General features: G+C 52.6%; 12 protein-coding genes across 12 annotated transcripts; 5 read left to right on the forward strand and 7 right to left on the reverse strand.

Moving 5' to 3' along the window:
- Positions 1–308: 308 nt before the first annotated feature.
- Positions 309–2,430, forward strand: RHO25_013044 (uncharacterized protein; the record flags this gene model as incomplete). Its single annotated transcript, XM_023604315.2, has 7 exons — positions 309–405; positions 456–609; positions 659–1,159; positions 1,211–1,626; positions 1,682–1,743; positions 1,799–1,898; positions 1,955–2,430. The coding sequence occupies 7 exons, from the start codon at positions 309–311 to the stop codon at positions 2,428–2,430; spliced, it is 1,806 nt and encodes a 601-aa protein (XP_023450487.1).
- Positions 2,431–2,771: 341 nt separating this feature from the next.
- PRT1 (Translation initiation factor 3 subunit b) lies at positions 2,772–4,997 on the forward strand (the record flags this gene model as incomplete). Its single annotated transcript, XM_023604316.2, has 1 exon — positions 2,772–4,997. One exon carries the CDS (start codon positions 2,772–2,774, stop codon positions 4,995–4,997), a length of 2,226 nt encoding a protein of 741 aa, XP_023450032.1.
- Positions 4,998–6,004: 1,007 nt separating this feature from the next.
- RHO25_013046 (uncharacterized protein) lies at positions 6,005–7,168 on the reverse strand (the record flags this gene model as incomplete). The annotated part of the gene is made up of 1 exon (XM_065603634.1): positions 6,005–7,168. One exon carries the CDS (start codon positions 7,166–7,168, stop codon positions 6,005–6,007), a length of 1,164 nt encoding a protein of 387 aa, XP_065459706.1.
- A 986-nt stretch (positions 7,169–8,154) lies between these two features.
- On the reverse strand, positions 8,155–8,956 carry RHO25_013047 (uncharacterized protein; the record flags this gene model as incomplete). Its single annotated transcript, XM_023604317.2, has 2 exons — positions 8,155–8,688; positions 8,762–8,956. 2 exons carry the CDS (start codon positions 8,954–8,956, stop codon positions 8,155–8,157), a joined length of 729 nt encoding a protein of 242 aa, XP_023450486.1.
- A 180-nt stretch (positions 8,957–9,136) lies between these two features.
- RHO25_013048 (uncharacterized protein) lies at positions 9,137–10,191 on the forward strand (the record flags this gene model as incomplete). Its single annotated transcript, XM_023604318.2, has 4 exons — positions 9,137–9,231; positions 9,286–9,581; positions 9,641–10,000; positions 10,052–10,191. The coding sequence occupies 4 exons, from the start codon at positions 9,137–9,139 to the stop codon at positions 10,189–10,191; spliced, it is 891 nt and encodes a 296-aa protein (XP_023450498.1).
- A 304-nt stretch (positions 10,192–10,495) lies between these two features.
- RHO25_013049 (uncharacterized protein) lies at positions 10,496–10,978 on the reverse strand (the record flags this gene model as incomplete). Its single annotated transcript, XM_023604319.2, has 1 exon — positions 10,496–10,978. The coding sequence occupies one exon, from the start codon at positions 10,976–10,978 to the stop codon at positions 10,496–10,498; it is 483 nt and encodes a 160-aa protein (XP_023450497.1).
- A 72-nt stretch (positions 10,979–11,050) lies between these two features.
- On the forward strand, positions 11,051–14,420 carry RHO25_013050 (uncharacterized protein; the record flags this gene model as incomplete). The annotated part of the gene is made up of 2 exons (XM_065603635.1): positions 11,051–11,065; positions 11,574–14,420. 2 exons carry the CDS (start codon positions 11,051–11,053, stop codon positions 14,418–14,420), a joined length of 2,862 nt encoding a protein of 953 aa, XP_065459707.1.
- A 1,501-nt stretch (positions 14,421–15,921) lies between these two features.
- Positions 15,922–16,257, reverse strand: RHO25_013051 (uncharacterized protein; the record flags this gene model as incomplete). The annotated part of the gene is made up of 1 exon (XM_023604321.1): positions 15,922–16,257. The coding sequence occupies one exon, from the start codon at positions 16,255–16,257 to the stop codon at positions 15,922–15,924; it is 336 nt and encodes a 111-aa protein (XP_023450499.1).
- Positions 16,258–17,234: 977 nt separating this feature from the next.
- On the forward strand, positions 17,235–17,993 carry RHO25_013052 (uncharacterized protein; the record flags this gene model as incomplete). The annotated part of the gene is made up of 1 exon (XM_023604322.1): positions 17,235–17,993. The coding sequence occupies one exon, from the start codon at positions 17,235–17,237 to the stop codon at positions 17,991–17,993; it is 759 nt and encodes a 252-aa protein (XP_023450489.1).
- Positions 17,994–18,190: 197 nt separating this feature from the next.
- RHO25_013053 (uncharacterized protein) lies at positions 18,191–19,749 on the reverse strand (the record flags this gene model as incomplete). The annotated part of the gene is made up of 3 exons (XM_023604323.1): positions 18,191–19,004; positions 19,058–19,494; positions 19,558–19,749. The coding sequence occupies 3 exons, from the start codon at positions 19,747–19,749 to the stop codon at positions 18,191–18,193; spliced, it is 1,443 nt and encodes a 480-aa protein (XP_023450488.1).
- Positions 19,750–20,464: 715 nt separating this feature from the next.
- Positions 20,465–23,969, reverse strand: RHO25_013054 (uncharacterized protein; the record flags this gene model as incomplete). The annotated part of the gene is made up of 6 exons (XM_023604324.2): positions 20,465–21,648; positions 21,700–21,961; positions 22,042–22,866; positions 22,995–23,017; positions 23,066–23,268; positions 23,335–23,969. 6 exons carry the CDS (start codon positions 23,967–23,969, stop codon positions 20,465–20,467), a joined length of 3,132 nt encoding a protein of 1,043 aa, XP_023450128.1.
- A 468-nt stretch (positions 23,970–24,437) lies between these two features.
- Positions 24,438–26,139, reverse strand: RHO25_013055 (uncharacterized protein; the record flags this gene model as incomplete). Its single annotated transcript, XM_023604325.2, has 4 exons — positions 24,438–24,733; positions 24,784–25,195; positions 25,260–26,010; positions 26,063–26,139. 4 exons carry the CDS (start codon positions 26,137–26,139, stop codon positions 24,438–24,440), a joined length of 1,536 nt encoding a protein of 511 aa, XP_023450129.1.
- Positions 26,140–26,601: the final 462 nt, after the last annotated feature.

The following is a 26,601-nucleotide window of genomic DNA, read 5'->3' on the forward strand; positions in this document are numbered from 1 at the left end:
CTGGGCAAGCGGCGAAGTGGGCTACGCGCATGCAGCGCGTGCTCATGCCGATCATGCAGCTTCCAGCCAATACTAGTCACTGTTTTGGCAGACACCATCTACCGCAGGCGTCCAAGAGCTTGCACAGCATGCGCGGCGGGTCGCCCTGCACGAGTCTCCATTACACAGTCCGAGGCTAGTGCTCCGCTCATCTGGAAGCTCTCAGGACAGCCGGAGGTACAGTAGAAGGTAGTCTATAGTGAAGCAGCAGCCCACTTTCGAACCTCGCGTCCCATTGTCCTGGCTTTCACACATTCTTTGCTCTGAACATGGCACCCGATCTCAACGCAGTCGCCGCAGGCGAGACATTCGACTACTCACAGCCTGGATCGTCTGGCTACCATGTCAATCAAGAAATCACATACAGTACGAAGTCCCAGCAAATCGCAATCTCGGTAACCACTGACAATGCAAAGATGACCCCAACAACCGCAAACTGCGGGTGCTCACAATCGGCGCCGGTGTCACTGGTATCTTGATGGCATATCGTATCCAGAAAGACGTGGCAAATGTCGAGCATGTCATCTACGAGAAGAATGAAGATATTGGTGGCACTTGGCTCGAGAACAGGTATAGCCAGCGACTCCTAGGGCATGAGCAGGTGCTGAACTCCGCGCAGATACCCTGGATGCGCCTGTGATATCCCATCTCATGCATACACTTACCAGTTCGCCTTGAATCCGGACTGGCCACGATTCTTTTCCTACTCTCCAGATATCTGGAAGTATTTGGACAAGGTGTGCAACACTTTTGATCTGCGCAAATATATGACATTCAACACTGAAGTCATTGGAACGTATTGGAATGAGGAGAAGGGCGAGTGGACTGTGAAGCTACGACAGACAGCACCGGGACAACAGCCAAGAGAGTTCGAGGATACTTGTCACCTGCTTCTGCACGGAACTGGAATCTTGAACAACTTCAAGTGGCCAGACATTCCAGGTCTCAAGGATAAGTTCAAAGGAAGAGTCGTGCACACTGCTCGATGGCCAAAGGAATATCAGACCGAAGAGTGGAAGAACGATAGAGTGGCCGTGATTGGATCAGGAGCCAGTTCGATCCAGACAGTGCCGACTATGCAACCTCATACGAAGCACATTGATGTTTTCGTCCGGACGGGGTGAGTGACCAGCTTCCAGCTATCTTAGACTTGAGACTGACTTTGATCCAGTGTCTGGTTCGTCCAGATCGCCAACAACTACGGTCAGAACAAGGAATACGATCCTGCCGAACGCGATGAGTTCCGGCACAACCCCAAAGCCCTCGTTGCCCACGCCAAAGATATTGAAGATCAAGTCAATGGTCTCTGGGGAGCGTTCTACTCTGATACAGAAGCGCAAAAGCAAGGACAGCAAATGTTCCGTGAACGTATGGCGGAATTCATTAAGGACAAGAGGTTGCTGGAGGGCTTCACACCCAACTTTGGAGTGGGGTGTAGAAGAATCACGCCTGGCGATCCATACATGTTGGCGATCCAAGAGGAAAATGTAGATGTGCATTTTACCGCCGTGAAGAGCTGTACGGAAGATGGCGTTGTGGGTGAAGATGGTGTAGAGAGAAAAGTTGATACTGTTGTTTGTGCTACAGGTAAGTGTGGTGATGCAGAGAGCGCATGAGAGACGTACTGATCTCTGGTTTGAAGGCTTCGATGTCTCTTACAAGCCACGCTTTCCCATTGTCGGGAGGGGCGGAATTGACCTCAAGGTATGCTTGCCCCAGCCCACTCACTTGCGCGATAATGCGTTGACAATGACCACAGGAAAAATGGAAAGTATGCCCTGAGTCCTACCTTGGTCTGGGTATTGCGGAATTCCCCAACTTCATCACCTTCATCGGCCCAACCTGGCCAGTCGAGAATGGTGAGAGTCACTTCGGCAGTTTCTGCAGCTTCGCTTACTTACATGATCAATCATAGGCTCTGTTATGGGACCCCTTCACTCCGTCTCCGACTACGCTATCAGCATCATCAAGAAGATGCAGAATGAGAACATCCACTCCTGGGTCCCCAGACAAGACATCACCGACTCCTTCAATGCTCACGTGCAAGAATGGATCAAGCACACTGTGTGGAAAGAAGACTGTCGATCCTGGTACAAGAATAACGAGACCGGCCGCGTCAACGCAGTATGGCCTGGATCTTCAATGCATTACCAGCAGGTCATCGAGAAGCCACGATACGAGGATTTCGAGATTAAATACCACGACAAGAATCCTTGGGCACATCTGGGAATGGGCTGGACACCAGAAAACCGGCTGGGTGCGGAGAAGGCGGACTGTAGTCCTTATCTGAACCTGAACCACATTGATCCGAAGTGGTACGTGGCAAATGGGGGTGACGGAGACGTGTTGCTAAAGCAGGTCAATGAGTACAATACGAAGAAGCAGTTGTAAAGGTGTACAGATGCGATTTGAGAAGTCATATGCAGCAATTCGAAGCAAGATAGGTGTGCTAGAGAGATACATCACGAATGTAGACAGCGATGTATAGTGAGTCAAGTTTGAGTCACTTTGATTGACTCCTTGACATCGTGGTCGTGACAGTGACAGAAGCGAAGCCTCAGGCATCATAAGGAAGCTCTTGGCAAACGTGGGGCTAACACTTTCTCAATTCGCGACTTCCAAACGCCAAAGTTCGGGCGGCAGCGAGCAGCACAGGACGACGACAATACACGGCCGCCATCTGCTCGTCCAGCGCTTTCATCGGAAAGCGCACGCACATCAATACCGCAACCATGGCGCCATCTTTCGAGAACCTCGATCCGGAGACGGAGTACGAGGTTGACGATGAGGAGATCGACTTCTCAGACTTGCGCGAGAAATTTGAGACAGTGATGGAGGAGGGCCTCGACACCTTCATTGTCATCGACGGCCTGCCGAAGGTTCCCGAAGCCAGCAAGGACAAGCTCATCAAGTTCTTGCTGCGCAGCTTGACCAAGGTCGGGAAGACGAAGGAGGAGAATGTGTTCATGCCCCTCAGCGGCGAGACAGGCCAGACAGAGGGATTCGCTTTCGTCGAGTATGAGACTCCAGCACAGGCCGCTGCCGCAGTCAAGGCACTTCACGCGCAGCCGCTCGACAAGAAGCACACCATGGCTGTCAACAAGCTCACCGATATTGAGCGATTCGGTCGTGAGGGAAGAATCGACGAGACATACAAGGCACCAGAGATCGCGCCATTCGAAGAGAAAGAGCACTTGCGATGGTGGTTGGGAGATGCAGATGGCAGAGACCAGTTCGTCATGTACCGCGGTGATAATGTGGGCGTGTTCTGGAACGAGAGGGAAGCTGCGCCTGACCAGATTGTGGATCGTCAACACTGGACAGAGTCATTCGTGCAGTGGTCACCAAAAGGCACATACTTGACATCGATGCATGCGCAAGGTGTTCAGCTGTGGGGAGGCCCGCAGTGGTCGAGGCAAAAGCGATTCATGCACCCAGGCGTCAACCTGGTCGACTTTTCGCCCAATGAGAAGTACGTCACAACGTGGTCGCACCGCCCCATGGTTGTCGACGAAGGCAACCCTATCCTCTCGCTCGAGGAGGATGGCAAGAACTACATCATCTGGGACGTCGCGACCGGCAAGCCTCTTCGATCCTTCGTTACGCTCGACCTTCCTAGCCCTGGCCTCGACCCCGAAGGCAACCCGATTAAGCAAAAGATTCAATGGCCAGCTTTCAAGTGGTCTGCAGACTCGAAATACGTTGCACGAATGACACCCAACCAGAGCATCTCCGTCTACGAACTTCCCAGCATGCGACTGATGGACAAGGTAAGCGTGAAGATCGAAGGAGTACAGGACTTTGAGTGGTGCCCGGCGAATCCAAAGCGCATTGAGCAAAAGGACTACGAGCAACTATTCGCATACTGGACACCTGAGATGGGCTCAAACCCGGCCAAGGTCGGTATCATGTCTATTCCGTCAAAAGAGATTGTCCGAACACGAAACCTTTTCAACGTTAGCGACGCGAAGCTCCACTGGCAATCCGACTCGAAATTCCTCTGCTGCAAGGTGGATCGACACAGCAAATCGAAGAAGTCGCTCGCTACGAACCTCGAAATCTTCCGCGTACAAGAAAAGGGTGTGCCTGTCGAAGTTGTCGACAGCTTGAAGGACACCGTCATCAACTTCGCGTGGGAGCCAAAAGGTGATCGCTTCGTCCTCATAACTGCTGGCGAAGTGCCCGCCGGTGCTGCTATTCCCCCCAAGACTTCCGTCTCCTTCTTCGCTCCTGAGAAGGCCAAGGGTAATGCCGTTGGCAACTTCAAGCTCATTCGCACCGTGGACAAGAAGAACAACAATGCCATTCACTGGTCACCGAATGGCCGATTCTGTATTGTTGCCACAGTGTTGAACCAGCAGAGCTTCGATCTGGACTTCTGGGACTTCGACTTCGAGGGTGAGAAGGACGAGAAGGAGAAGGATCTTACTGCCAACCTCCAACTCATGAACACAGCCGACCACTACGGTATCACAGATATTGAATGGGACCCCAGTGGACGATTTGTCGCGACCAGCGCATCAGTGTGGAAACACCGCATGGAAAACGGCTACCATCTCTACTCCTTCGCTGGTCAACTTCTTCGTGAGGAGCCTGTCGAAGGCTTCAAGCAGTTCACTTGGCGACCACGCCCTGAGCGCCTGCTCAGCAAGGAGGAGATGAAGGAGATTCGCAAGAACCTTCGCGAGTACTCCAAGACCTTCGAAGAGCAAGATCAAGCCAAGAAGAGCTCTGCTGACAAGGAGGTCATTGAGAATCGTCGCCGACAACTCGAGGAATGGCTCGCATGGCGTGAACGCACCAAGGAGGAGCTGCTCGAGGAGAGACAGGACATGGGTCTGCCTGAGATCTCGCCTGAGCAACAGGCGTTGGTTGTGGAGGACAGTGAAGGAGATAGCAAGGTCGTGGAGGAGATCTTTGAGGAGATCCTGGAGGAGACGGAGGAGATTGTGGAGTAGGCTGCCTAGGACGAGGATGAAAGTGCGTTCTGTCGTTCAAAGGACTACGATGTACGCATGGTCAAGGGATGTGCTCAGCGATTCATAACGTGGAATGAAGTGTTTGATAGACGTTTTTGCGGTATGAAGCAGCTCCCAGGTTTTCCCCCGGAAGGTACATGTGCTTGTCTTTCAGACAGTTTCCTGGCTTAGCCGCTCTTCTGCCCACGCTTGGAGGCGGAGGTCTCGCTGCCATGTTGGAGAACGTTCTCCCTCAGGCAATTTCACTGTGAAGAGCCACCATGTCTCGGACATAGCTCAGTAGCACAACCTTGGCGGCTGTCCCCGGCAACGGCGTAGTATCAGAGGTGCTAGTAGTCTCAGTATTCAAGCACTTTGTCATAGATTGACAGATCCCAAGAAGCAGTACAGTGACTTCGTAATCGTGGCTACCTCTGAATGCATTTACTTCTGAATGCAAGCGCCTGAACGGACTGGCTCTTGATCCATGGAAAGCTTTGCTGCTTGGCTTGGCTACCTGCGCATGCACTCAGGGGTAGTTGCATACAGAAGAAGTCACGGTTAAGTTTTCCACGGGTCGCACTTGTGATTCGTTTTTCTCGATAGGTATGTTACCAGTACGTCCCGATCAGTGCCGACCAATTTTCGCCCGCCATCAGTCTCGGGTTGCCTGCTATGCTTGGCATACATGCTGTGTAACGCGAGAGAGTTCAAAGGCAGCCGTTAGCGGCCGAGAAGAAGCCGCCAATCTTAGTTAGAAGAAGAGCGAGGCCACAGTCAAGTATTGTTACATCCGCTGAAATCCATGTTTGGCGACCAGGGACTGGCCCTGGCGCGATCGAGCGTACAGCTATGTCGGAGACGAAACATGATGGTGAGGTACCACCCAGCAGATCGTAGCAAGTTGTGATACGCTATGGCTGGTTTCCAACTCACGCAAGCGACCTGAAGTCAGAGCAATGCAACAGATCTAGCTCCAGCCAAGTCTTGTTGGCATCCCGAGCTGTCTACTTCCCGTTGTCCTCGGAAGCCGTTCCATATGCGCGTTTGTTCTCAGCATCCCACTTCCACTTCATCTGACTAACCCAGAGGCGGTTTTCGAGATTGATCAAACCGATGAACTGGAAATCCATCATGACATTTCCAGTAGCTGGATCATATTCGTGCTCCGCTTGGTAGGGGCAATGGTCATGCGTCGCGCTAATCTTGCTGGCAACATCGTAGAGGTCTCCAAGTGCAAGTCCACCATCATTCAGTACCGTATCCCTCTTCAGAATATACCCAAGACGTTGTCCTCTTAGCTTCATGGGCTTCATGGTGTCTTCGCAAGTCAACATGTGCGGTGCCCACAATCCTGGGCCATGTAAGATGCACTGGAGGGTCGATGAAGCCCAAGGAGACGATGTTGTGAGCACTGAAGACGATGCGGTAATCTCCTCAGGTGGCTCGTCACCTACTGTACAGAATTCTGGGAAGTAGGTGTTAGCAGGAATGATCTCATGCCTTGATCTTGTGCAGCTTTGCCATATGCGCATTGATTTGACAACGGGATTTTCACTTATCAAAATGTCGCGGCAAGCAGCGTTGAGAGATCGCGGTACGAGATGATTCTCGTCTGTCAGCTGTGCGATGATGGAAGTCCACTGAAGTTGCAACGATTTTGGCCCTGGCTTGGAGTGCATTTTGTGAGCGTGAAACCTAATGCTTGTCGAGAACTCTTTTGGCGTGTGGGTCGTCGGTATTGTACGGAAGATTTTTGGAGGTGCATGAAACAACCTATATCGATCTTGAGACAGAGGCGCAGATCCTTCAATGATATCCTCCCAAGCACGACAGACGGCTTGGGCATTACTGAGAGAAGCCTGGTCCAGGTGACCGAGAATCATCTCAAGCAGTTCTACGATACCGAAAGCCTTTGCCGCCAAGGCGTACGATCTCAGAGAAGAGGCGTGATTGTAGTATGGGCCAGGCACAAACAACTTGAGTGTTTGATCGAGTGCTGTTGACCTGTGCAGAAGAGCTCGAAGACCATCTTGTATTTCTGTATTTGTTGTCGGATCGTACTGGATGCGTGCGAGCAACTTCGATATCTCACTCCGTAATTCAGCATGTTGTCCGATAGCGATAGTGCGTGGGTCGTTCAAGTGATCAGGCGCATTCCAGAACTCCATGGCGGTGAATGACAGTACAGCATGGATCGCTTGGGGCAGCAGAACGCCCACCGAACATATATGCCAGTCTTGACATGTTTGCTCAATGCAGTTCATACCATTCACTTCAGACCTCCGGACAATCTACCTCTTTGTTGCTCAATGAAAATCGTATTTGGTAGGCATTCGGGCACAGTTCGATGTCCGAGTGTCTGCTACCGGTGGAATATCACAATTGAAGCGTTCTGCCGCTCCTCCAAAGTCTGCATCCGGGGCTGATCGCAGACTTCCTGAGATTATGACCAACGCACTTGTAAAACCTGATAGTGCTAAGAGGCAAGTTCTTGTGATCACACTGTTGATATTGCATTGGACGATACGCAAGCGGCCGCTAACGGGCGTTGCTGAACTTTCTCGCGTTACACAGCATGAGCTGCTGGCCAAGGAGCTGGCGACGAAGTCCAAGAAGGTGGATCCTCGTTCGTCACATGAACAGCGTCGCAGTGCTCACCATAGGCTCGTAAGAAATGGGTAAACGCTGAAGTCGATTGTCAAAGGATGGCGTTGTGGAAAGAAACATTTTTGAGGAAGGGCCTTTCTGAATCGAGGATTCACCGATCGGATCGACGTGCTGGCCCCGCTTGGCCTCGAAAGCGGCCGTATATGGAGAGTCAGTTGCTGGCGCCATGTTTGGAGAATTCTCGGAGAACTCTGTGGTTAATCCGAACGGTGTTACTCCTTTGCGTGCTGTCCGCTACTGAGGAACTCCGCTGCAAAACACATTGCGTAGGCGGCGCAGCGCACTCGGTCTCCGGTGCGTGCAGTGCCGGGTAGTTGAAAGAGAACAGATTAGGACAGGGTATTGTTGTGACCGAAGAAATTGGCTGTTCCAAACTGCACTGCACAAGCAGCACATCAAATTCGGCTTCGATCGCGTCCATGATGCGAGAGAATGACAGACGACTGGAGTTGTATGGTATCGATCTCCCCTTCGTTGGATGGCTTTCTCACTTCTTCTTCCTTCCACCTTTCCCGCCTTTCCCGCTACTACTCCCCCCACCACTCTCCTTCCTCTCCTTGGCCGCCTTCGAATTCTTCGACTTCTGTTTCGATCTTGCTAGACTGCGCTCCGCTTTACTTTCATACCGAAACTTCTGCTTCTTCTTCTTGACACCTCCGTCGCCTGTCTTATCCCAAGGTCGTTTCTTCTTCTTGACTTCAGGTTCTGAGTTTGTTGTTTTGGACACATCTTTAGATTTCCCGTCTTCACCATCTTCCTCTTCTTCTGAAGATGTTTCGCCCATAGGCTCAACTGTCACAGTAGTATATTTGTCTTCGTCGACATATTCTGCTTCATCCGGGAGCTCAACCTCTGCGACGGCTGGTGCAGCGGAATCTTCGTTGTCGAACCCAGAGAATTCATCGTCGGAGCTCGAAATATCGTCCACATCTCGGCCATTTGCGAGGGCGTTTTGTTGTTTCAGGACTTTGTTAACCTCTGCTACATGTGATTCGAGGTCCGCTTTGCGTTGTTCGCGGAGCTGGAGATAATTGTGTCAGGTCGACATGCTCGGAGCAGCATTTACAAATTGCTTTGACTCTTTATACACGTACCTCCTTCCTCTCCCTGACCTTCTCCTCTTTTGTCATTTGGATTGCATGTTCTCGGGCCTGCTCTTTTCGGGCTTGCTTTCGCTTGCTGAAGCCGGTGAGGTATTCTTGTCGTGCATCGATGCTGAAAGTGAGCTCTTCGACAGGTTTTTGGCGTCTGAGTGGGTCGAGCTTTCGTCTCTTCGCCGGAGGAGCCATTTCGTCTAGCCGATGTGGGTAGATCGCGAAGTGAAGGTGAGGGCGTCGATGGTCTGGAAAATGCGCGATCGGGTTCGGATTTGACTCGGCAAACTTTCCTCCGGTTCCGTTGACAGCTTCACGGGCAATCACCAGGCCGGCAGGCACGGGCGACCTTGCCAACACATACACACTCAAACAATGATGCTGCGAAGTTCGATATCGCTGCTCGCGGCGGCAAGCTCCGCATATGCTCTCCGCGATGCGAGCCCGTTCTTGCTGCTGAGCACTGAGCGGTACGATGATGCGTGTGGACGGGAGGCAACGAGCATCTGCTGATGGCATCACAGACTGGACCAGACGTCTCTGCGAAGCGAGCAAATATCCACATCAGCACACATTGAAAGCGGACTCGAACCAACGTTATCGCTATGCGGCTCCAGCGTATACGTATTTGTGGAGCAACCCGCCATCCACGCCGCCGACTTGCGACAAGAGAACATGCCCAAGCTGGCAAGGAGGACAGCAAGGGATGAATACAAGAGTGTTGTGCAGATTCCAGAGGTCATCGGCGAGATTGATGCGGAAAGAGTTGCAGCTGCAGTGAGCAGACAGTGTGGTGGAAAGAGAATGAGTGTTGAAGAGTGTATGCGACATCTGCGGCTTCAATGAGGAGAGTTTAAGAGACGCTGACAGGTGTGACAGTCACATCGTCGACATCAAAGCCAACGGCAGCAGTCATTGGACCTTTGGTCCACGCGGCGCCACGAGGCGACCATGATCTAAGGAAGGAGAGCCTGCAACAGGCGGATGCGGAGCTAGACTCGCACCTCCACAGTGTGCTCGCCAACCACACCGCACACACGATCATATATATCGGGACACCGTCACGAAGCGAACAGGGCGCAGAAATCGACTATGAAGCGGAGAATACTCCTCCAGGACACAACGGTCTGCACACGGACTTGAAGCGAGATGTGCAGCACGGGTTGAAGAGGCAATCAAAGAGTGACAACCCGCAAGACAAGCTGCCGCTATTTGAAAAGTACCAGTTCTTGTCGCCTGGTAAGTCATGGCATTCAGATGTCCAAGTCCGCAACGCTGACCTGAATGCAGGTATTTTCATGGGTCTCGTGGTTGCCTTCCTGCTACTCTCCATCCTCTACGTCGGGCTCAACGCCATCTCTGGCCTTGAGGTCTCATACATGTCCTTCAGCAAAGAGATGGGACCAGCTGCACAGAAGAAGCAGCAGTAGAGAGGCTTCGAGAGATCAGACCTTGTACGATCATATATCCTGTGAATTATTTGAAATCAATCAGCAGATGGCCAGAGCGGGGGTTTGACTGACACGAGGTCGCTATCTGTGGAAAATGAAATCCAATCGGACCCGCTGACTTCTGCTCCCTCAGTGTCAAGTCTCTCTCCGCCTCTCGTGACTCTGCCTCGTCGAGCGTGTCCAAGGCGGTCTGTCTGTCGAAGCGAGCCGAGCCAATGATCGAAGTCGCAACGAGAGATCACAAAGCGGGTACTTGTAGATTTCCGTCTGGTTGTGCCTTTCATCAAATGCAATTCTTCTTCACCGGCTCGATGTCGGCGATACTCCAGACTTCCTTGATCTTCCACTTGCCATCAGCCTCATCGATGCCAAACTGGTATGTGACGTGCTCAAACACGTCAAAAGAGTGGTCGTCTCTCTTGCCAACACTTCCGTCTGGCGCTATGTGCACTCTTCCAGCTGCAGGCACAAGAGAGTGGCCCAGATATGAGTTGCAGGTGTGAGGCACCGTGAATCGCAATCTAGCCGAAACGTGGTCATCTTGCACAATCAGCTTCTCAACAGTGATTTCTGTGCGAGGCGCCGATATGTTGGCAGTAATGAGAGCTCTGTACTGCTGGATACCGAGAGGGTGTGAGTTGTGAATGACATCAACATGGACAAAGTCGGATAGCCAGTCTGGTGAAGTGGGGAGACCAAACTCAGTGATCGCGGCGATGTAGTCTCTGTACACCTGTGCCAAGTCTGGGCCACTGGTGGAAGACATTGTCTGCAGTGGCAGGTTGTGGTTGGTGGTGGAGGCCAAGGGTTCCGTAGCAGAGGCATGATCCCAGAATAGATGGAGGAGACGGAGGTAGCTCCAGCCAATGGCCGCGCGGAATGACGACGCGGTGCTCGAGATGAACAACAGCAGACCGGCGAGCCAGGATTGTTTCACGCTGCCGCAACGTTCCTCGTGCACCGCTGCTGCCTCGATGCGCTCGCTCTGCCGGATGCTGCCCCTCACGCCACGCACGTTGCCTGTCCTTGACGCCGTACCACCGCCGCTGTAGGGCTGACCGACCGACACACCTCCTCCTTCACTTGCCCCATTCGGCGCGGATAGACTTTGGGCGCGGCATTGGCACGAGCAACCACAGACGACCCGATACGAGCGGCGACACACCACCATCGATGCCACCGGCCAGGACCGACAAGGCCGTCCAGGAACGCAGAGACAAGGCACGCCCGCCCCGCCCTCCATCTCCTCCCTCTCCGCTCCGCTGCCTGCAGGCCTCCACCTTTCCCATGCTGCCTGCCTGCCTGCATACATGCATATCCACCTCTCCCGCATCCGCTGACTGTGTTTGCTTCTCCTACAGCTCGCCAACTCCTACCAGTCGCTTCTGAGCGAGTTCTCCGCCTCCGACCTCCACAGCGTAGGCAACTACACCCTCGGACGCCTGATCGGCAAGGGCAGCTTCGGCAAAGTCTACCTCGCCCAGCACAAGCTCACCAATGGCTCCAAAGTCGTGCTCAAGAGCGCGAAGAAGGATGACGCCAACCTCGCGCGCGAGATCCACCATCACCGACAGTTCCTCCACCCGCACATTGCTCGACTGTACGAGGTCATCGTGACCGAGACATTAGTATGGCTCGTCCTGGAGTATTGTCCCGGCGACGAGCTGTACAACTACCTGCTCAATCATGGACGCATGGAGCCGGCGAAGGTGCAGAAGATATTCACGCAGCTCGTTGGTGCGGTGAACTATGTGCACATGAAGGGTTGCGTCCACCGAGACCTGAAGCTGGAAAACATCCTCCTGGACAAACATCAAAATGTTAAGCTGGTCGATTTCGGCTTCACACGAGAATACCAAGGATCGACAAGTTACCTGCAGACGTGGTGCGGGACAGTCTGCTACAGTGCGCCGGAAATGCTCAAGGGGGAGAAATATGCTGGGGAGAAAGTCGATGTCTGGAGTTTGGGAATAATTCTCTACGCCCTGCTGTGCGGGGAATTGCCGTTTGATGACGATAATGATAATGTGACGAAAGGGAGAATCTTGAAGGAGGATCCCGAGTACCCGGAACACATGCCTGAAGGGGCCAAGGACTTGATCAAGAAGCTGCTATCGAAGCGACCGCTTTTGAGGCCAAGCCTGGGCGACATCCTGCGCGATCCATGGCTTGCCGAACACGCTCCGCAACAGCAAGAGATCTTGAAACTGCAGCAACCGCCGCCGTTCTCAACACAGTTGGAGAAAGACGTGCTGCAGCGCATGAGAAGCGCTGGTGTGGATATCGATATGGTGATTGAGAATGTTCTTTCTCAGCGCTGCGATTCGTTGGCTGGCTGGTGGGCTCTGCTGCTAGAGAAGGAGCAGCGAAAGGAGAAGAGGAGAGAACGCAAACGGAAGGAACGCGAAGCTGAAGCAAAATCAATACGAAGGCTGAGCGCTGCTAGTGGCAGACTTCTCGCACAGAGTGCTCTCCTTGGGGAGATACACGAAGGCGAAGAAAATGCTCTGCTGGACTCTCCACGTTCACGAGGCCGGCGAAAGGAGCGCACCAATGGTAATGCCTTGCAGGCACCTGATTTGCCCAAAGTGACCGAGACGAAATCACCCACACCGGGATCCGGCCCCAACTCGAGACCGCATACAGCCTCGGATAACAGCCGATCACGTAGTAGACCGCGACCGCCACCCAAGGACTATGGAGCATCACTTCGGACACATCGCACAGCATCGAGAGGGAGTCAGAGTATGTTGCGAGTCGTGACTAACAATCCAGACTTGCTCAGTCCTTCATACGTGCCGCCGACAGAACGGAAGAACAAAATATACGCTGCGCCCCTCCGACAACAACTTGCGTGGGTCAAGCACCTATTTAAAGGAGAAGCATTCAAACGAGGCAAATCCCCAAACGAAGGAGATAAGAACAATCAGGCTAATGGAAAGATCGCACCGATTGGTAAGACCACTCAGGAGAAAGGCGATCTCCGTGAATTGCATCGTGTGGCAACTGGCCCAGCAACGGCGCGCAGGAAAAGCATTGGACATGGACGACCAGAATTGCGAAACAGTCAGACGTATCAAACTCGACCCAGGATCAACACTGCCTCTTCGACCGGCAGTGGTGCAAGCGCGAGGGGAAAAAGGACGAGCTTGAGCCCACATACCTTGACGCCACACTCATCCTACCGCAGATCGTCTGCTGGTCTTCGTGGTCGCAAATCGACGTCCTCGTCAGTGTCATCAATACGCAGCACTTACAAGCCGAAACACCAACATTCACATTCGAAAGCCTCGAGCACTTCCAGCGCCTCCATTGCATCCCCTTCAGGACTATCATCAGCATCTGGCTCGCGACTCGGCAGATCACCGCATAGCTCTGTCAAAGTGCTGCCTTCTACACCCACTGCCAGCATTCCATCCGGTATGCGCTTCTCTCGGAGACCGCCTCCCTCGGATATGTCACTTCTCACGACCAGTTTCCCCGAAGCTCGCAACGCTTTTGGAAGCATACCCGCACCTTCTTCGCCTGGCCTGCCGAAGTTCGCCAGACGGAAACGCTCTGTCTTCAAGGGTCCTATGCATGGTCATGGTGGTTCGTCACCTGCAGGAGGGCGTACGCCGGTGAGCACTAGCCGAAGTGGCTCCGTCTCTGGAACCGGGCGACCTAGTGTGGAGATGGCTATGCCTGGACTTACGGAAGAAGACGAGGAAGAAGAGGAGGAGGTTGATGAAGATGGCGAATTCGAAGAAGATGAGGATCAAAGAGCCTTGAGATTGCAATTTGGTCCCGAAATCAACAGTGCCGTTGGTGGAGGGCCCTTTACAGACGATGGAGCGGCCACGACAACGAATCCTGGAGACACAAATACGAATGTGGGCGAGTTCCTGGAACCGATAAGTCCGCTGAGTCCTCTTCCGGGCGACGACTTGGATGACAAGACTCTGGGCGCAGGCCTCGGCGTGAAGATTGAAGGCGATAATAATGACAGTGAGAGCAGAGGGAGTCCGCAGCCGCTCACTGCTGAAGCGCTGGCGAAGCTGGCGAGTGAAGAAGACGAGAAGCGAAGGGTTGCGATGAAGGATAAACTTGAAATGGAGGGTCTACGATCCAGTACGGATGCTAACCTGGAGGGCGAGGATGGTGTAGGCGAGAAGAAGGAAAAGCCAAAAGAGAAGGGAAAAGAGGTGGCGGGCGTTGGTGGTGTGTAATTTGACGCGAGCGTGGGTTTCCTTTCCCCTTCTTTTGTTGCGGCTCTGTTGTATGATGAGCTAGCTTCTGTGCTTTTCTCTTTTCGGGTCGGAGCAAGCAAGCGAGCATGGATCGATGGGATGGATGGACGGCATAAGATGTACTTTTTCTTTTCTTTTTCCGACTACCCCTTTGTTTTGGCCATTTCGTATCACTGCTACTAGAAACATATCTCTTTAGTGGGTGGCAGCATGTTGTATGATATAGCATCGGAAGGACCCTTCACTTGTGTGCTACGTGTGCGACGCCGTTCCTCTTGCAGTTACCTCCAGCCTGGTGTCTTGCATAGGAGTTCCGCTCACGAACGGTTTGTGGGGTTTTGTACATTCTTGATGGGATGGTGCAGTTGCACAACTAGCTTACATTCACGTTACGGAGGCGGAGATCTGTAGCACATACAAAGTGGTACAGTAGGCTGTGGTTGAGAGATGTGCTAGTCATGCGAGGCTCATGATGACAAGCGTTGGCATAGCTGGGACGATGTGAGATGCAGTAATATGAGAAAATATCGAGAGCATAGAGCTACTGTGGGACTGTGATACGGAGCCGAAGAGGTGTACTTGGTTGGGTGATGTTATCGTACAGCTAATTCATGTTTGCGCAAGATGTGGACCGCCTGTACCTCGTGCAATGTATGCCTCCAATGATCGCGCGACATGTTTCTTTGTGCTTCTGACTTTTCCTTGATGCGTTGGCTTTTTTATCTAGACGCTCGCCAGCGTGGCAAAAACCTTTGGGCGCGGAGAAGTGAGAGGCTGCTGAAGGCGTGCAGCTAGTGCAGGACGGTGGATGTGACGAGTAACAGCGTATCGAGGCGTTGGCTATGACATGTTGTGTGACACCAATGAGAGACCGAATAGACCGAGCTGGCATTGCAGCTACAATGTTAATGAAGCAAATGCAGGTTTTCCATCAAATAATGTTCTCCTTTGAATATGACTGTGCTAGTTCGAGCTCTTTCTGTGGAGCTAGCTTGCCTCTGGGGACAGGATTCTCGCGTGTGCATCGTTGCGAGCAGTCTCGCCGACCGCAGAAAAGCTCAGGCAACCCCATGCAGATATGATGTACATGTTCCGAAGCGTGCATTGACACCCTCGTCGTGTCTGTTCTGGCTCACCGTCGTCGTTTTCCGTAGTCTTGCAGATGGCTTGCGTCGAATTATCTGCCTTCTTCTCTTTCACCCCAACGAACAATTGGTTCCGATAGGAACCCTTCTTCCTGCGGTCTGCTCATCTTCGCTGGCGCTACTGCCCACTCAAGCTTTGCATATCATCTCTCCTCCCTTGATGACACAACTCAGCCATTCGAACGTCTGGTCGCTGGTTTGATGCAGTCGTGGTATAGCAAATATAAGCGCAATGCGACTCGCTTGGGCCTGCGGTTCAAGAAGTACTTGACGTGATACGTGCTCCTACACTTCGGCGAAGGGATTACACCCTCGCTCCATGTAAAATCTTCGTCTCAGTCCTTGGCCTTCGCGCCAGTCAATTTCTCCACCTCGCCCTCCAACTTCTTGATCTCGTCTCCCTTCTCTTGCTTCGTCTCGATGCTCTCCAGCTTCAGCCAACCCCAATATAGAACTTGAAACGTGACCATAGCGATCAAGAAGTTATATGCGATGGCACGACCCGGTCCGCCTTGCTTGTAGACTCGTCGATGCGGATTCGGCTTCGCAGCTTCGGGCTGGCCTGGAGCTTGATACTGCGGTTGCTCTTGTTGGAGACGCTGTCGGATGGAGAAGGAGCGGACCGAGCTTCGTGTAGGGCGCAAAGTGCGGAGTAATGTAGGGCGGAACATGGTCAATGGTGTATTTGTATTGAGGACGATGAGCAAAAGACGCGTCGAAGAGCATGGAGATGTCGTGTCGGGATTGAGCTCCAGGCTAGCGTGAGCGATGCCAAGATCTCTGTCAACTGCACCTTTCTCGCAGATCACTCTTCCTCGTCCTTCGCTGACACACCATGATTCTTTCAGCCATTGTCTTGCTCACAGCTGGCTCTTCAGGAACCCAAGTTTAACATCGTGCCTTCCTTGAATTCAACCCAACAAGACAATAGTAGAAGAGACGACACAGCATGCTACCGTATCCTTCGGCATCACAAGCAGCGAGCCTCACAGAAGAAGTGTCATCGGAGGCACCTTGGAAACGACACTCAAGACGCATCCGCTCCGATGCTGCGTACGATACAAGATGGAAGTAATTGGCCGAATGAGCCTTCTGTCTCCCACCGTTGCCAACTCAGCCCTCTCCTGCGATTCTATTCCCAGCGGTAAGGCTGCCAGCCTGCCACACGTGGCTGCTGTATACTCATGGCGAGCAACGCGGAGCCAATACTATTGTGGGAGCTCGACTGCTTCCAGTAGGCATCCTTCGAGTTTCCCGCGATCCTTCGCAGCTTCCCTATTGACCTGATTGGTGTCGCACAGCTATACACATTGCTGGGCGTAAGCTGCCAAGACGCTGTGCTTTCACTGCGCCCGAAGACCTCGAGCGCATTCAGCGTCACCTGCGCAGAAGCTGGCTCACGGGATCGAGCTCGGCGGAATGCGAGTAAGTATAATATCTTCGTCCGCATCGCAGGCTTTGAAAGATCTCCATTCCGTTAACGTTTAACGATCTCACAACAACGAACATTTCCATTTCCCTTATTTCCTTGGTCCTGGTTTCCTTGCTCCTAGTTTCTTGAGTCCTCTGATATTCTTTTGTGTCCATTTTGGAACCTGCAAGTACTCCCAACAACCACAGCAGCTTCCACCAACCTCAATTCTTCAAAATGCAATACAGCACTCTTCTCCTCTCCGCTATCGCAGCATCCGGCTCCCTCGCCGCTCCAACAGCCAAAGAGATCACCGACAGAGGCATTCGCGTCGTCCTCCAAAATCAAGCTATCGAACTTGGTTCCACGACCAACTTCGCAGAGGACAAGCTCCCTCAGGCTGCGCGGCCTGTCGGCTCTACCGGACCTTTCCAGACTGTTGCTCTCAACCTCGACCCGATCGTAGGCAACCAAGCTCTACGCTGCCAAATCCTCGATGCCCACCAGAACCCTATCGTGGTCGTTCGTGGCGAGAACGTCGACATCACATTCGCAGACGGCGGCAACGGCCCCTGGACTTTCCGTGATGGCGCAGCAATGGTCGATGCCATTGTGTGCGACCCAAAATTCGTCAAAGGCGTAGCACCGCCACTACCAGCACCGCAAACTCCATCCATTCGCATTCAACTCTCCGATGGCAACCTCGCTCGTCAGCTGCAGTTCGAAGAAGCCGGCCTCGTTCGTGAAGAACAGCCATCTCCTGACCAGTCAAGTCCTTTCAATGCCGTATCTCTGACTTTGGACGATGATGTCGAGAATCAAGGACTGAGATGCCAAATCTTGGACAAGAACAATCAGCCAATTACGCTCCAGAGGGGCGAGAACATTGATATCACATTCGCGGATGGAGGAAATGGCCCTTGGAGCTTTCTGTACCCACAGGAGAGCCAAGTCAGCAGGGTAGTTTGCGACCCGAAGTTTGCAGCTCTGGCTTGAGCAGGCTTGCTGAGTGCGCGAGGGAAAATGAGTGATTGACAGATGAGCTCGCTGTGCTCGAATAATTGTATTGAAGCGTTCTTGTTCTTAGACTGTCATTTCCGTAGAGCATTTCTGCATATCCTAAAAATACAACCATGGCGAAAATCGTCACCATCGCCAAACAAGCCTAGAAGCAGCGCTTTCACGGCTCACCTCTACCTCCTATCCAAAAAGAACGTCTTCATACTCCTCGGCTCAACCACCGCCCTGAAACCACCCTCCTCAACCTCAAACTCCCCAGCCAGAGTCACATTATGCCCATTGTCAGTCAAATACGCCACTCCACGATTAACACCCATCCCCAACCCCTTCAAATCCACCTCAACACTATAAGCATAATGGGCCGCATTAACAATCGGAATCGCCAAACTCCCATTCCGATTCTCCCAAGCCGTAACATAAACCTCTTCCACATCAGACTGCGCCTCAACTCTCACAGCTCCCGGCCTCGCAAACCGAAAATAACCCGCAAAAGCCCAAAGTCTCGCTGAAACTTGATACGAAGTCCCATTGACAAGAATCAGCGAGGCATCGCTAGGTGAAGTCCAGGTACACCACCAATGAGACCAGCCTGCAACGTTGTTCCGAAAAGCGTTGTGCATATAAATTGCCCATTGGAAACCTTCGAAGTTGTTGCCACTGATGTCCCAGGTTGAAGTCCATGTGCTGCCGCCATCGGACCATTCTGTTTCGATTGTGGGTTGGCCGTGCAAGAGGTCACCGAAGGGGCGTTTGATGGAGGATTGGTAGTTGTGGTAGGTGTTGTAGTCGAAGAGATCGAGGCCTCCTGGGAGGCGGCCAAGTTCGTAGAGGAGATCTCGTTGTTGGCGGGCGCCGGTGGAGTCGCAGCACGAGACTGCTAGATTCGGGAAAGCCTTTTTGACAAGAGGATAGAAGACCGAGAGAAAGTCGTAGGCTTGGTAGCCATCGGAAAGCATTGCCGAGTATGTGAAAGGGTTGAAGTCGGGTCTAGACGTTGTTAGTATCCATAATGCTGCAGTAAAGGGAGACTTTTGACATACTCATTGTAAGCTCCCAATAACGAAACATTGATCCCACGCTGCTGATAAAGCTTCACGTACTCAATCAAATAATTGGCATAAGCCTCCCTCCAGTCATGAGTACAATTGGATCTTCTCACACCACACAAATACCCGCCACCGGCTTCGAGGCCGGTAGTCTTAAAGCAACCGGGAGCAGACCACGCATCCGCATACAGGAAAAGGTCTGGGTTGTATTTGACCGCCGTCTGGGCAAGAGTCAATTGGCAAGAGTCGTTGTTCGCAGGGAACGTATAATTGAAAGGCCCATCAGGTGTCGCAGGACACGAAGGTAAAATCGTGGCAGCTTGTGATGATCCGATGAGGTTTCGTAGAATGGAAAGTGCACCAATGTTTTCGGAGAAGAGAGTCTCGACCACGGCTTGCTGGTCGGCAGCTGAGAGCGTATTCGTCGTACACTGACGCGCAATATGTCAGTGAAATGATCTCCTTGACTTCAGTGTGTCGACCAAGTTGCCTACAGCAGCTCCAAACGCTCCACTGCATCCACCTCCAACCATGGTCTGGTAACGAGTGGCAACATCGATAGATATCTTGGCCTGGAATGTCAGATCTCTTGAGTTCGGCGATGTATTCCCATAAGAGCTATTGTCATAGCCAGTCTGCGCAGAGACGGCGGCGGCAGCTCCAACCAAGCTGACGAGGAGCTTCATGTTGTGAAAGAAAAATGTAGGTACACGATCAGTGATGTTTTACACAGACCCAGTCTTTTAAGTAGGTTTCAATGTTCACATTGATAGCCACTGCCTCCGACGAGCTGGCAGAATCGCCGATTGACGTATGTTGGAGTCTTTAGCCGACATGATGTTGTGTACGCGTTTCTCGTGCCCTGCGTTCATAAACGCACGCCAGCGGAAGTCGGCATCGGTCGCTCTCCATCGTGAGCCACGAATGCAATCCCGCCGACTGTTATGGTAGAGTGGCTTCTAGGTCTGGCTTTCACTCGGAGGGCACTGATCGAGGCGTCTAGGAGCCACTCTTTGATACCGTGCCAGGTCGGTCTGCCTGGTCAAGAGACGTCAGCACAAATCAGAGCAAGTGACAAGCTTCCTAAGCTTCGCAAGCTACTGTGCAGCCATGCAGGGTTTTGCGGTTTGAGGCAAACTAGGCTGAAAGCGCGAACTCGAGTGGCGGTACAAATATGTACAGGCTAATCTGGACTTTCAACCGGAGAGGTGACGCTTGTGTGGCCAAGCGCCCGACCAAGCATCCAGATGCGTCAATAATATAATATCGCCCACAGCATCAAGCCCATCCTCATTAGCAGTCTTTACCCACACCAGGTACAACCTCTAGCTTTTAGTATTAGATGCGTCGTAAGCTGATCGATTGCTCCAGCACGATCTCGTAGCCCGCCAAGCAGTCAGCCTACGAGAGCAGTCTCTGTATGTCAGCCAGCCTGTTAGTCCTCGCCGCCATACGCTTGTTCTTCTGCTCAGAGAAGGCAAGCATCATGAGTTTGCGCTTGTCTTCCTGAATGCTGAGAGTCTTCTCCTCGATCGTCTTGTCCATGACCAGGCGGAAGACTGAGCACTCTCTGGTCTGACCAAGGCGGTGGACTCTGTCTACTGCTTGATCTTCGATAGCTGGTGCCCACCAAGTGTCGCAAAGGATGACATTGTTTGCTGCAGTCAGATTGAGGCCAACAGCGCAAACGCCAAGGGTGGCCAGCAGGATCGTGGTCTCGCCATCGTTGTTCAAGGCTTCGAGGGCTTGGTCGCGGCGTTGTGCTGACATCGTGCCATCGATACGGCAGAACTTCAATCCAGCCTGCTTCAGAGGTTCTTCCAACAGATCCAAGAATGACTTCCACTGACTGAAGATGATCGTCTTCTCGCCATTCGCGACAGCACCTAGGATTCGCAGTAGGCCATCCACCTTGCTGCTGTTGCCCTCATCGCCAGATCTGTTCTCATTGTCAGAGCCATCGCCGAACTCGTTGCTTGGCTCGACGAGACATTGCTCGTCTTTGAGCTCCGCTCGACAGAATGGACACTTGTGCTGTCCCTCGATCACTTTCACGATGCAGTCGCGCCCAAAAGCGTGACCGCAATTGGTGATAACAGGCGAATGCAGCGTTTCCAGGCAAATGGCACAGTCTTCAGACGAATCAATCTGGACTTGCAACACCTGTTGAAGGGTTGAGATTGTTTCCGGTGTCAAAGTAACAGTCTTCTGCTTCTCCAGCTGAGCCATCAAGTCTGCCACTCTCTGTGAAGCCAGCTTCCAGTGATTGCAGACCTGGCGCATACGCAGCAAGATCTCGAGAAGGTGGTTGTATGTGACCTGTCCGGAACCATCTTTCTTCTGGTAGGCTTTGAGCACGCCTCGAGCCTCTCCGTCAAGCGCATCGTACTTCTGCTGTTCCTCCTTCGAGAATTGGAGGCGATGGACGAACTCCTTTAGTTCGGGAAGCTTGAGGTCGATGAAGCGCATGTCCTTTCTTCGACGAAGGGTGAAGGCGCGCATTATTGCCTGGAGGAGAAGGGACGAGTCTCGTGTGCCAAGCTTGAGTGGTCGTACGAGGACGGAAATGAAGATATCGAGTTGCTCTGTTGAAAAGTTAGCACAATGCACAGTGCATGTTGGTTTGGAGACAGTACCTAATCCTCCAGTGATTCCCACGAAGCGCAAGAGGGAGTAGAGATCCTTCAACGAATTTACGATTGGTGTGCCTGTGAGAACCCATCGTGAACGGGCGGTCAGAGCATTTGCAGCTGCAGCTGCCTTTGTTTGTGGATTGCGAATGTTATGGCCTTCGTCGAGGACCACACGGCGCCATTCGTGGCTATAAAGACCGGTTGCACGTAGCTTTCGTTCTGAAGTCTTCGTTGGACCAGAGGCAAAATCACTTGCCAAGGTACCCTGAGGAGGTTGTTAGCACAATTTCGAGTTTGTCTCACTCTTCAGCTGCGTCAGCACGCATGCGTTCGTTGCCCACTTACATATGTAGTGATGACTAGGTCGTACTGCGCAAAGTCCTTTGTCGACATCTTGACACGACCTGCACCGTGATAGATGTACGTGGCCAGCTGGTGTCCGTCCTTGAAATGGAAGCTTGCTTGACCAGACCAGTTGGAGAGCACTGAAAGAGGCGCTACAATGAGCGTGGTGCCTTTTCCATGCATTTCGGCATCGGCGGCGACCAGAGCCAGCATCTGTATAGTCTTTCCAAGTCCCATGTCGTCTGCCAGAATACCGCCAGACGCCAGCTTGGGTGCCGATTGAGTGGAGAAGTTTGTTGCAATATTGGTGTAGCGACTATTGTCCACACGCGTCCAGAGCTGAGTGCTCTGACCGGTCGCAGTGGGTGTTTGGGGGTTCTCTTGGTCAAGCAACCACTGCAGAGCTTGCAATTGGTATGGTAGCATCGTGGTCTTGACCCTGTCTGGCTGCTCCGCCATGGGCATCTGCTGTAGCTGCTCCTCGGACATTCCCAGCTTCTCAGCTTCGTTGGCCATTCTGCGAGGGTCAATGCGCTGCGAGGCCTCCTGGATAGCAGACATGTCCGGCTGACTTGGATCACCAAAACCACTGCTTCCTGGATTCGTGAATTCTCCTTGCGAGTTCACTTGCGCTCGTTTGCCAGCAGCCGCAGCACGTCGAGCTTCTGCCAGTCGTGCCGCTTCGGCTTGTTTGCGCTCCTTCTCACGTTGTTTTGCAGCACGTTCAGCCTCTTTCAAGGCTTTGGGAGGCAGCTTGTCGGCGACCATTTGAGACTGAAGTCTCTGTCCCTCTGTCGAGGTTGGCGCTGGGCCATACATGTGAATCTGTTGATGCGAGCAATGTCAGCTCACCCACACTGTCGCCATACTTGACAAGGGATATACAATTTGGGCACAGGGGATAGAAGTTGGCCGAAGGTGCCGCAGCTAAGTTGTCTGTTGGCTGAACTTACAACGATGGGACAGTCGTAGGTACCTAGTCACAGTCAGTCATAGTTTGCAAGCGACCAACCACAGTACGAACCAATGTTTCCGGTCAGCTGAGCTTCAGCACGCAGCGACCGGTTGTCCATGTACTTTGCCAACTTCTCTGCGATTCGTCTGGGAATGTGGCCGATCTGCGTGTGCGCCACGCTGTCAACGCGGATTGCATTGCTGTCGTACGGATTGCCGGGTTCGCGTTTCAGGAGTACATGTTCGCCTCGATTGCTGTAGCCTCTGTAGTATCTAGATTGGAGAGAGTCAGAGATTGTCATCGAAGGGGCATTGAATGGACATTTCGGATATACTTACTGGCATCCAACGATTTTGGTGTCGAGATCTCCATACAAATGCATGTCCTCGCTGCCGATGGCGTCGTCTTGTGATGAGCCCACTATGTCGTTGAAGGCGGCATCATCGGCAAGCCAATCATCGCGTTCACCCTCATCGTGCTGGCTGTTGCCGAAAGCTGTGGGAAGAGGAAAAGCCGATGCAGAAGCAGAACCGCTTGAATATCTTGCAGCGGCATGACTGGAGGATGATGGAGCAATGGCAGGAGCACGGGTTTGATCGGTGACTTTCACTGTTTTGCGTGACGAAGCATTGCGGTCTTCGTCATCGCTGCCAGTCAGGTCCACGAGCTCGTCGCGTTTGCGCTTGCCTCCTGCCATGTTGGCGTTGGTCGTATTTGGGTCCCGATTTTGCAGTGGTGCGGAAGAGTTTGTGCTTTTCAGTTGTTCGTTTGGACTCTGTGCTTTGGACGCCTCCTTCTGAGACAGTGCGCTGTTGGTCTTGCTTGCTTGAGATGAAGAGCTGGCCTTGGCGTCGGCATCGCGCAGGGCGTCAATAAAATGTTGTTTCAAGCGCAAGCCATCAAGCGGGAGACCGCGCCGGGCGGTGAGGGCTTTCAACTGAGCGACCTTGAGCGTGGCGTAGTCGTCCGACATTTTGTGGGCCTTGCGTCAGATCATCAACGAGTGTGGTGGATCATGAACAGGCAGAAACGTGGAAGCCGTCGCGAGAAATGGGGAGAGGAGGCACGCGTCGCCCACATGGGCAGGGGGACGTGCAAGGGTAACGGCGATCCGGAGACGCGCTTTCGATGCGCAAACACGTGATATTTTGGAAATTGCGACTTTCGTGCCACTTTGTAGAAGAAACGAACGACTCGTGCGTTTGTCACCTTATCGAGAGACGCTCATCCATGCAACAACACTGTGAGATTAATTTTGTCCACGCCCACATACTACAGTCTGTCATCTGCATGCGCGGATTCAAGTAGCACAAGCTCGAGGACCTTTCGAGGCTCTCCTACCAATGCACTGCCCTAAACCGGCTGCTAAGGTTGCAAATGCCCAGAGAGTGAGATATGCGCTGCTGTCCGATACTTAAATGCATATAACGAACTGTACTGGCTAATTCTTCTCCATCTGTTCGACACTGATCCTCGCGACTTCTTTCTCATCAGCCTTGGCAAACGCTCTATACCGATCCTCCTCATCCTGCCTGCTCGCTTTGATGACGACAGTGTTCTTCTTGTCCAGGCCCATAAGCACTCTCGGGTTCTCGAAGAACATCTCATCAATCTGCTCGAGTGAGCGACCAGAAGTCTCGACGCCGAAAAAGTAGGTCAACGGGACGAAGCTTGCGCAGACGATCGCCCAGATCCAGAAGTAGTTGCCTTTGATGTGGTTGAGGCCGATTGGAGTCACTGAACAGAAGTTAGCAAGCGCTCGTGTCAGATTGAGTACATCGACTCACCCATCACAACAACAAAATTGGACATCCAGTGCGAGAACACTCCCACCGCCGTCGCCTTGTTTCTGACTCTCAGCGGCTGGATCTCGGCACTGTAGCTCCAGCTTACAGGCAAAATGCCCAGCGTGAAGCAATCAAGATACAGAAACATGAAAGCAACAGCCGCTGCAGCGGAGCTGTAGCTTTGCTTAATTAGACAGCCTGCGATCAGCGCCATGCAGACAGCACAGCCAATGCTTGAGAGCATGACTGACCATCGTCGTCCGATCTTGTCGATGTAGAAGTATGGAGGCCAGCTGAAGACAGCGTACTGCGTGAAAGCCACAGAAGCCAGGATCAGAGACATATTTTGGCTGAAGCCCAAGTACTGCTCCAGAATGTAGGCGAGGTAATAGCAGAGGGCATTGATTCCGGACTGGTAACAGGTTAGCATACGGCACGGATGTCGGATTGATACGCCTTTTGGCGGCTTCACTCACCCATTGGTTCATCATGTACGGACCCATACCAAGCAAGACGCGTTGCAAATTCCGAGTCTTTGTCGCATTAGAGAAGACTTCACTCCAAGACGGCTCTCCATCTTCATTCTCAGCTTGGATTGCAGCCAAGATCTCTTGCAGCTGCCCAGAAACTTCCGCGTCATCTTCAGTCTTGTCCAAGAGTCGAGCAATCGTATGTCGGGCCTCAGGGATCCGGCCTTGTTTCGCAAGCCAACGTGGAGTTTCTGGGAGAAACGGACAGCAAAGCAAAACCAGGGATGAGAACAAAATCTGACAGGCAATTGGGAATCGCCATTGAAGACTGTTGTTGGCGAACAAAGTTGCAAAGCAAAGCCAGGATGCGATGGCGACTCCAATGATGATAAGCGCGGACTGCACTACCAGAAGAGCACCTCGGTTGTGAGAAGGAAGAGTCTCAGATTGCAGGATTGGAACAGCAACTGTACTCAGACCGACTCCTACTCCTGCGATCACTCGCGCCACGGCCATTTGAGTGTAGGAGTAGCATGCTGTTTGGATTGTAGCACCCACGATGACAATGATGTTGGCATAGATGATGGACTTCTTGCGCCCAAGATACTCGCCGAAGAAGAATGCGGCAACGGCACCGAATGCACAGCCAATGTCGTAAATAGCGGTGACGAAGCCAGTCATGGTAGGACCTGGGTGACCGAGCATTGTTTTAAAGCCATCGCCGCCCAAGATGCCGCCGAAGAGACCTTGATCATAGCTGGAATTCCATCAGCTTGTGCGCGATTGATACAACGTGATGATGTACTGACCCAAAGAGTAAGAAGTCCAATCCTGAAGCTAGCAGGATGACTGCTATCAGCTTTGAACCTCGAAGTTCGATCCCCATGATGCCGATTTCGTCCGCTGCTCCTGATGAGTGTGAAGATAGTCCAGGATAAATCAACGTGAATGCCACGAGGCACGCCTGGACTTATAAGTCAAGGATTGCGGAGAGAATTCCATGCCTGCTTGCCCTATCCCGAGTCAATATAGTGGTTCCCCGCCTGTTCCCAGTATTTTCGTGCCTTCTCGCATCGTATGGTAGCACGAAAGGCAATTCGCAGGCTCGTCATTGGATCTGCGGTATCCCCAGACTTCCCCAGATGCCCACCCGCATCGCGTCGCTGGTGAAATGCGGAGCTGCGAGCCTCGGATTGCCAGGAACGGTCTTCCACTGCACGTCGCGGTTGTTGTTGCAGACCAACATGATGCAAGGTCGGGCGATGTTGTGCCGTTAAGGTTTCGCGAGCACTTCGGGAAACCGCTTCGGGTCTTCCGGCTCGCCAGCTGCCTTCTTGCTATTCTCCTG

Source organism: Cercospora beticola, chromosome 9, assembly GCF_033473495.1.
Source record: "Cercospora beticola chromosome 9, complete sequence".
Classification (NCBI taxonomy): Eukaryota; Fungi; Ascomycota; class Dothideomycetes; order Mycosphaerellales; family Mycosphaerellaceae; genus Cercospora; species Cercospora beticola.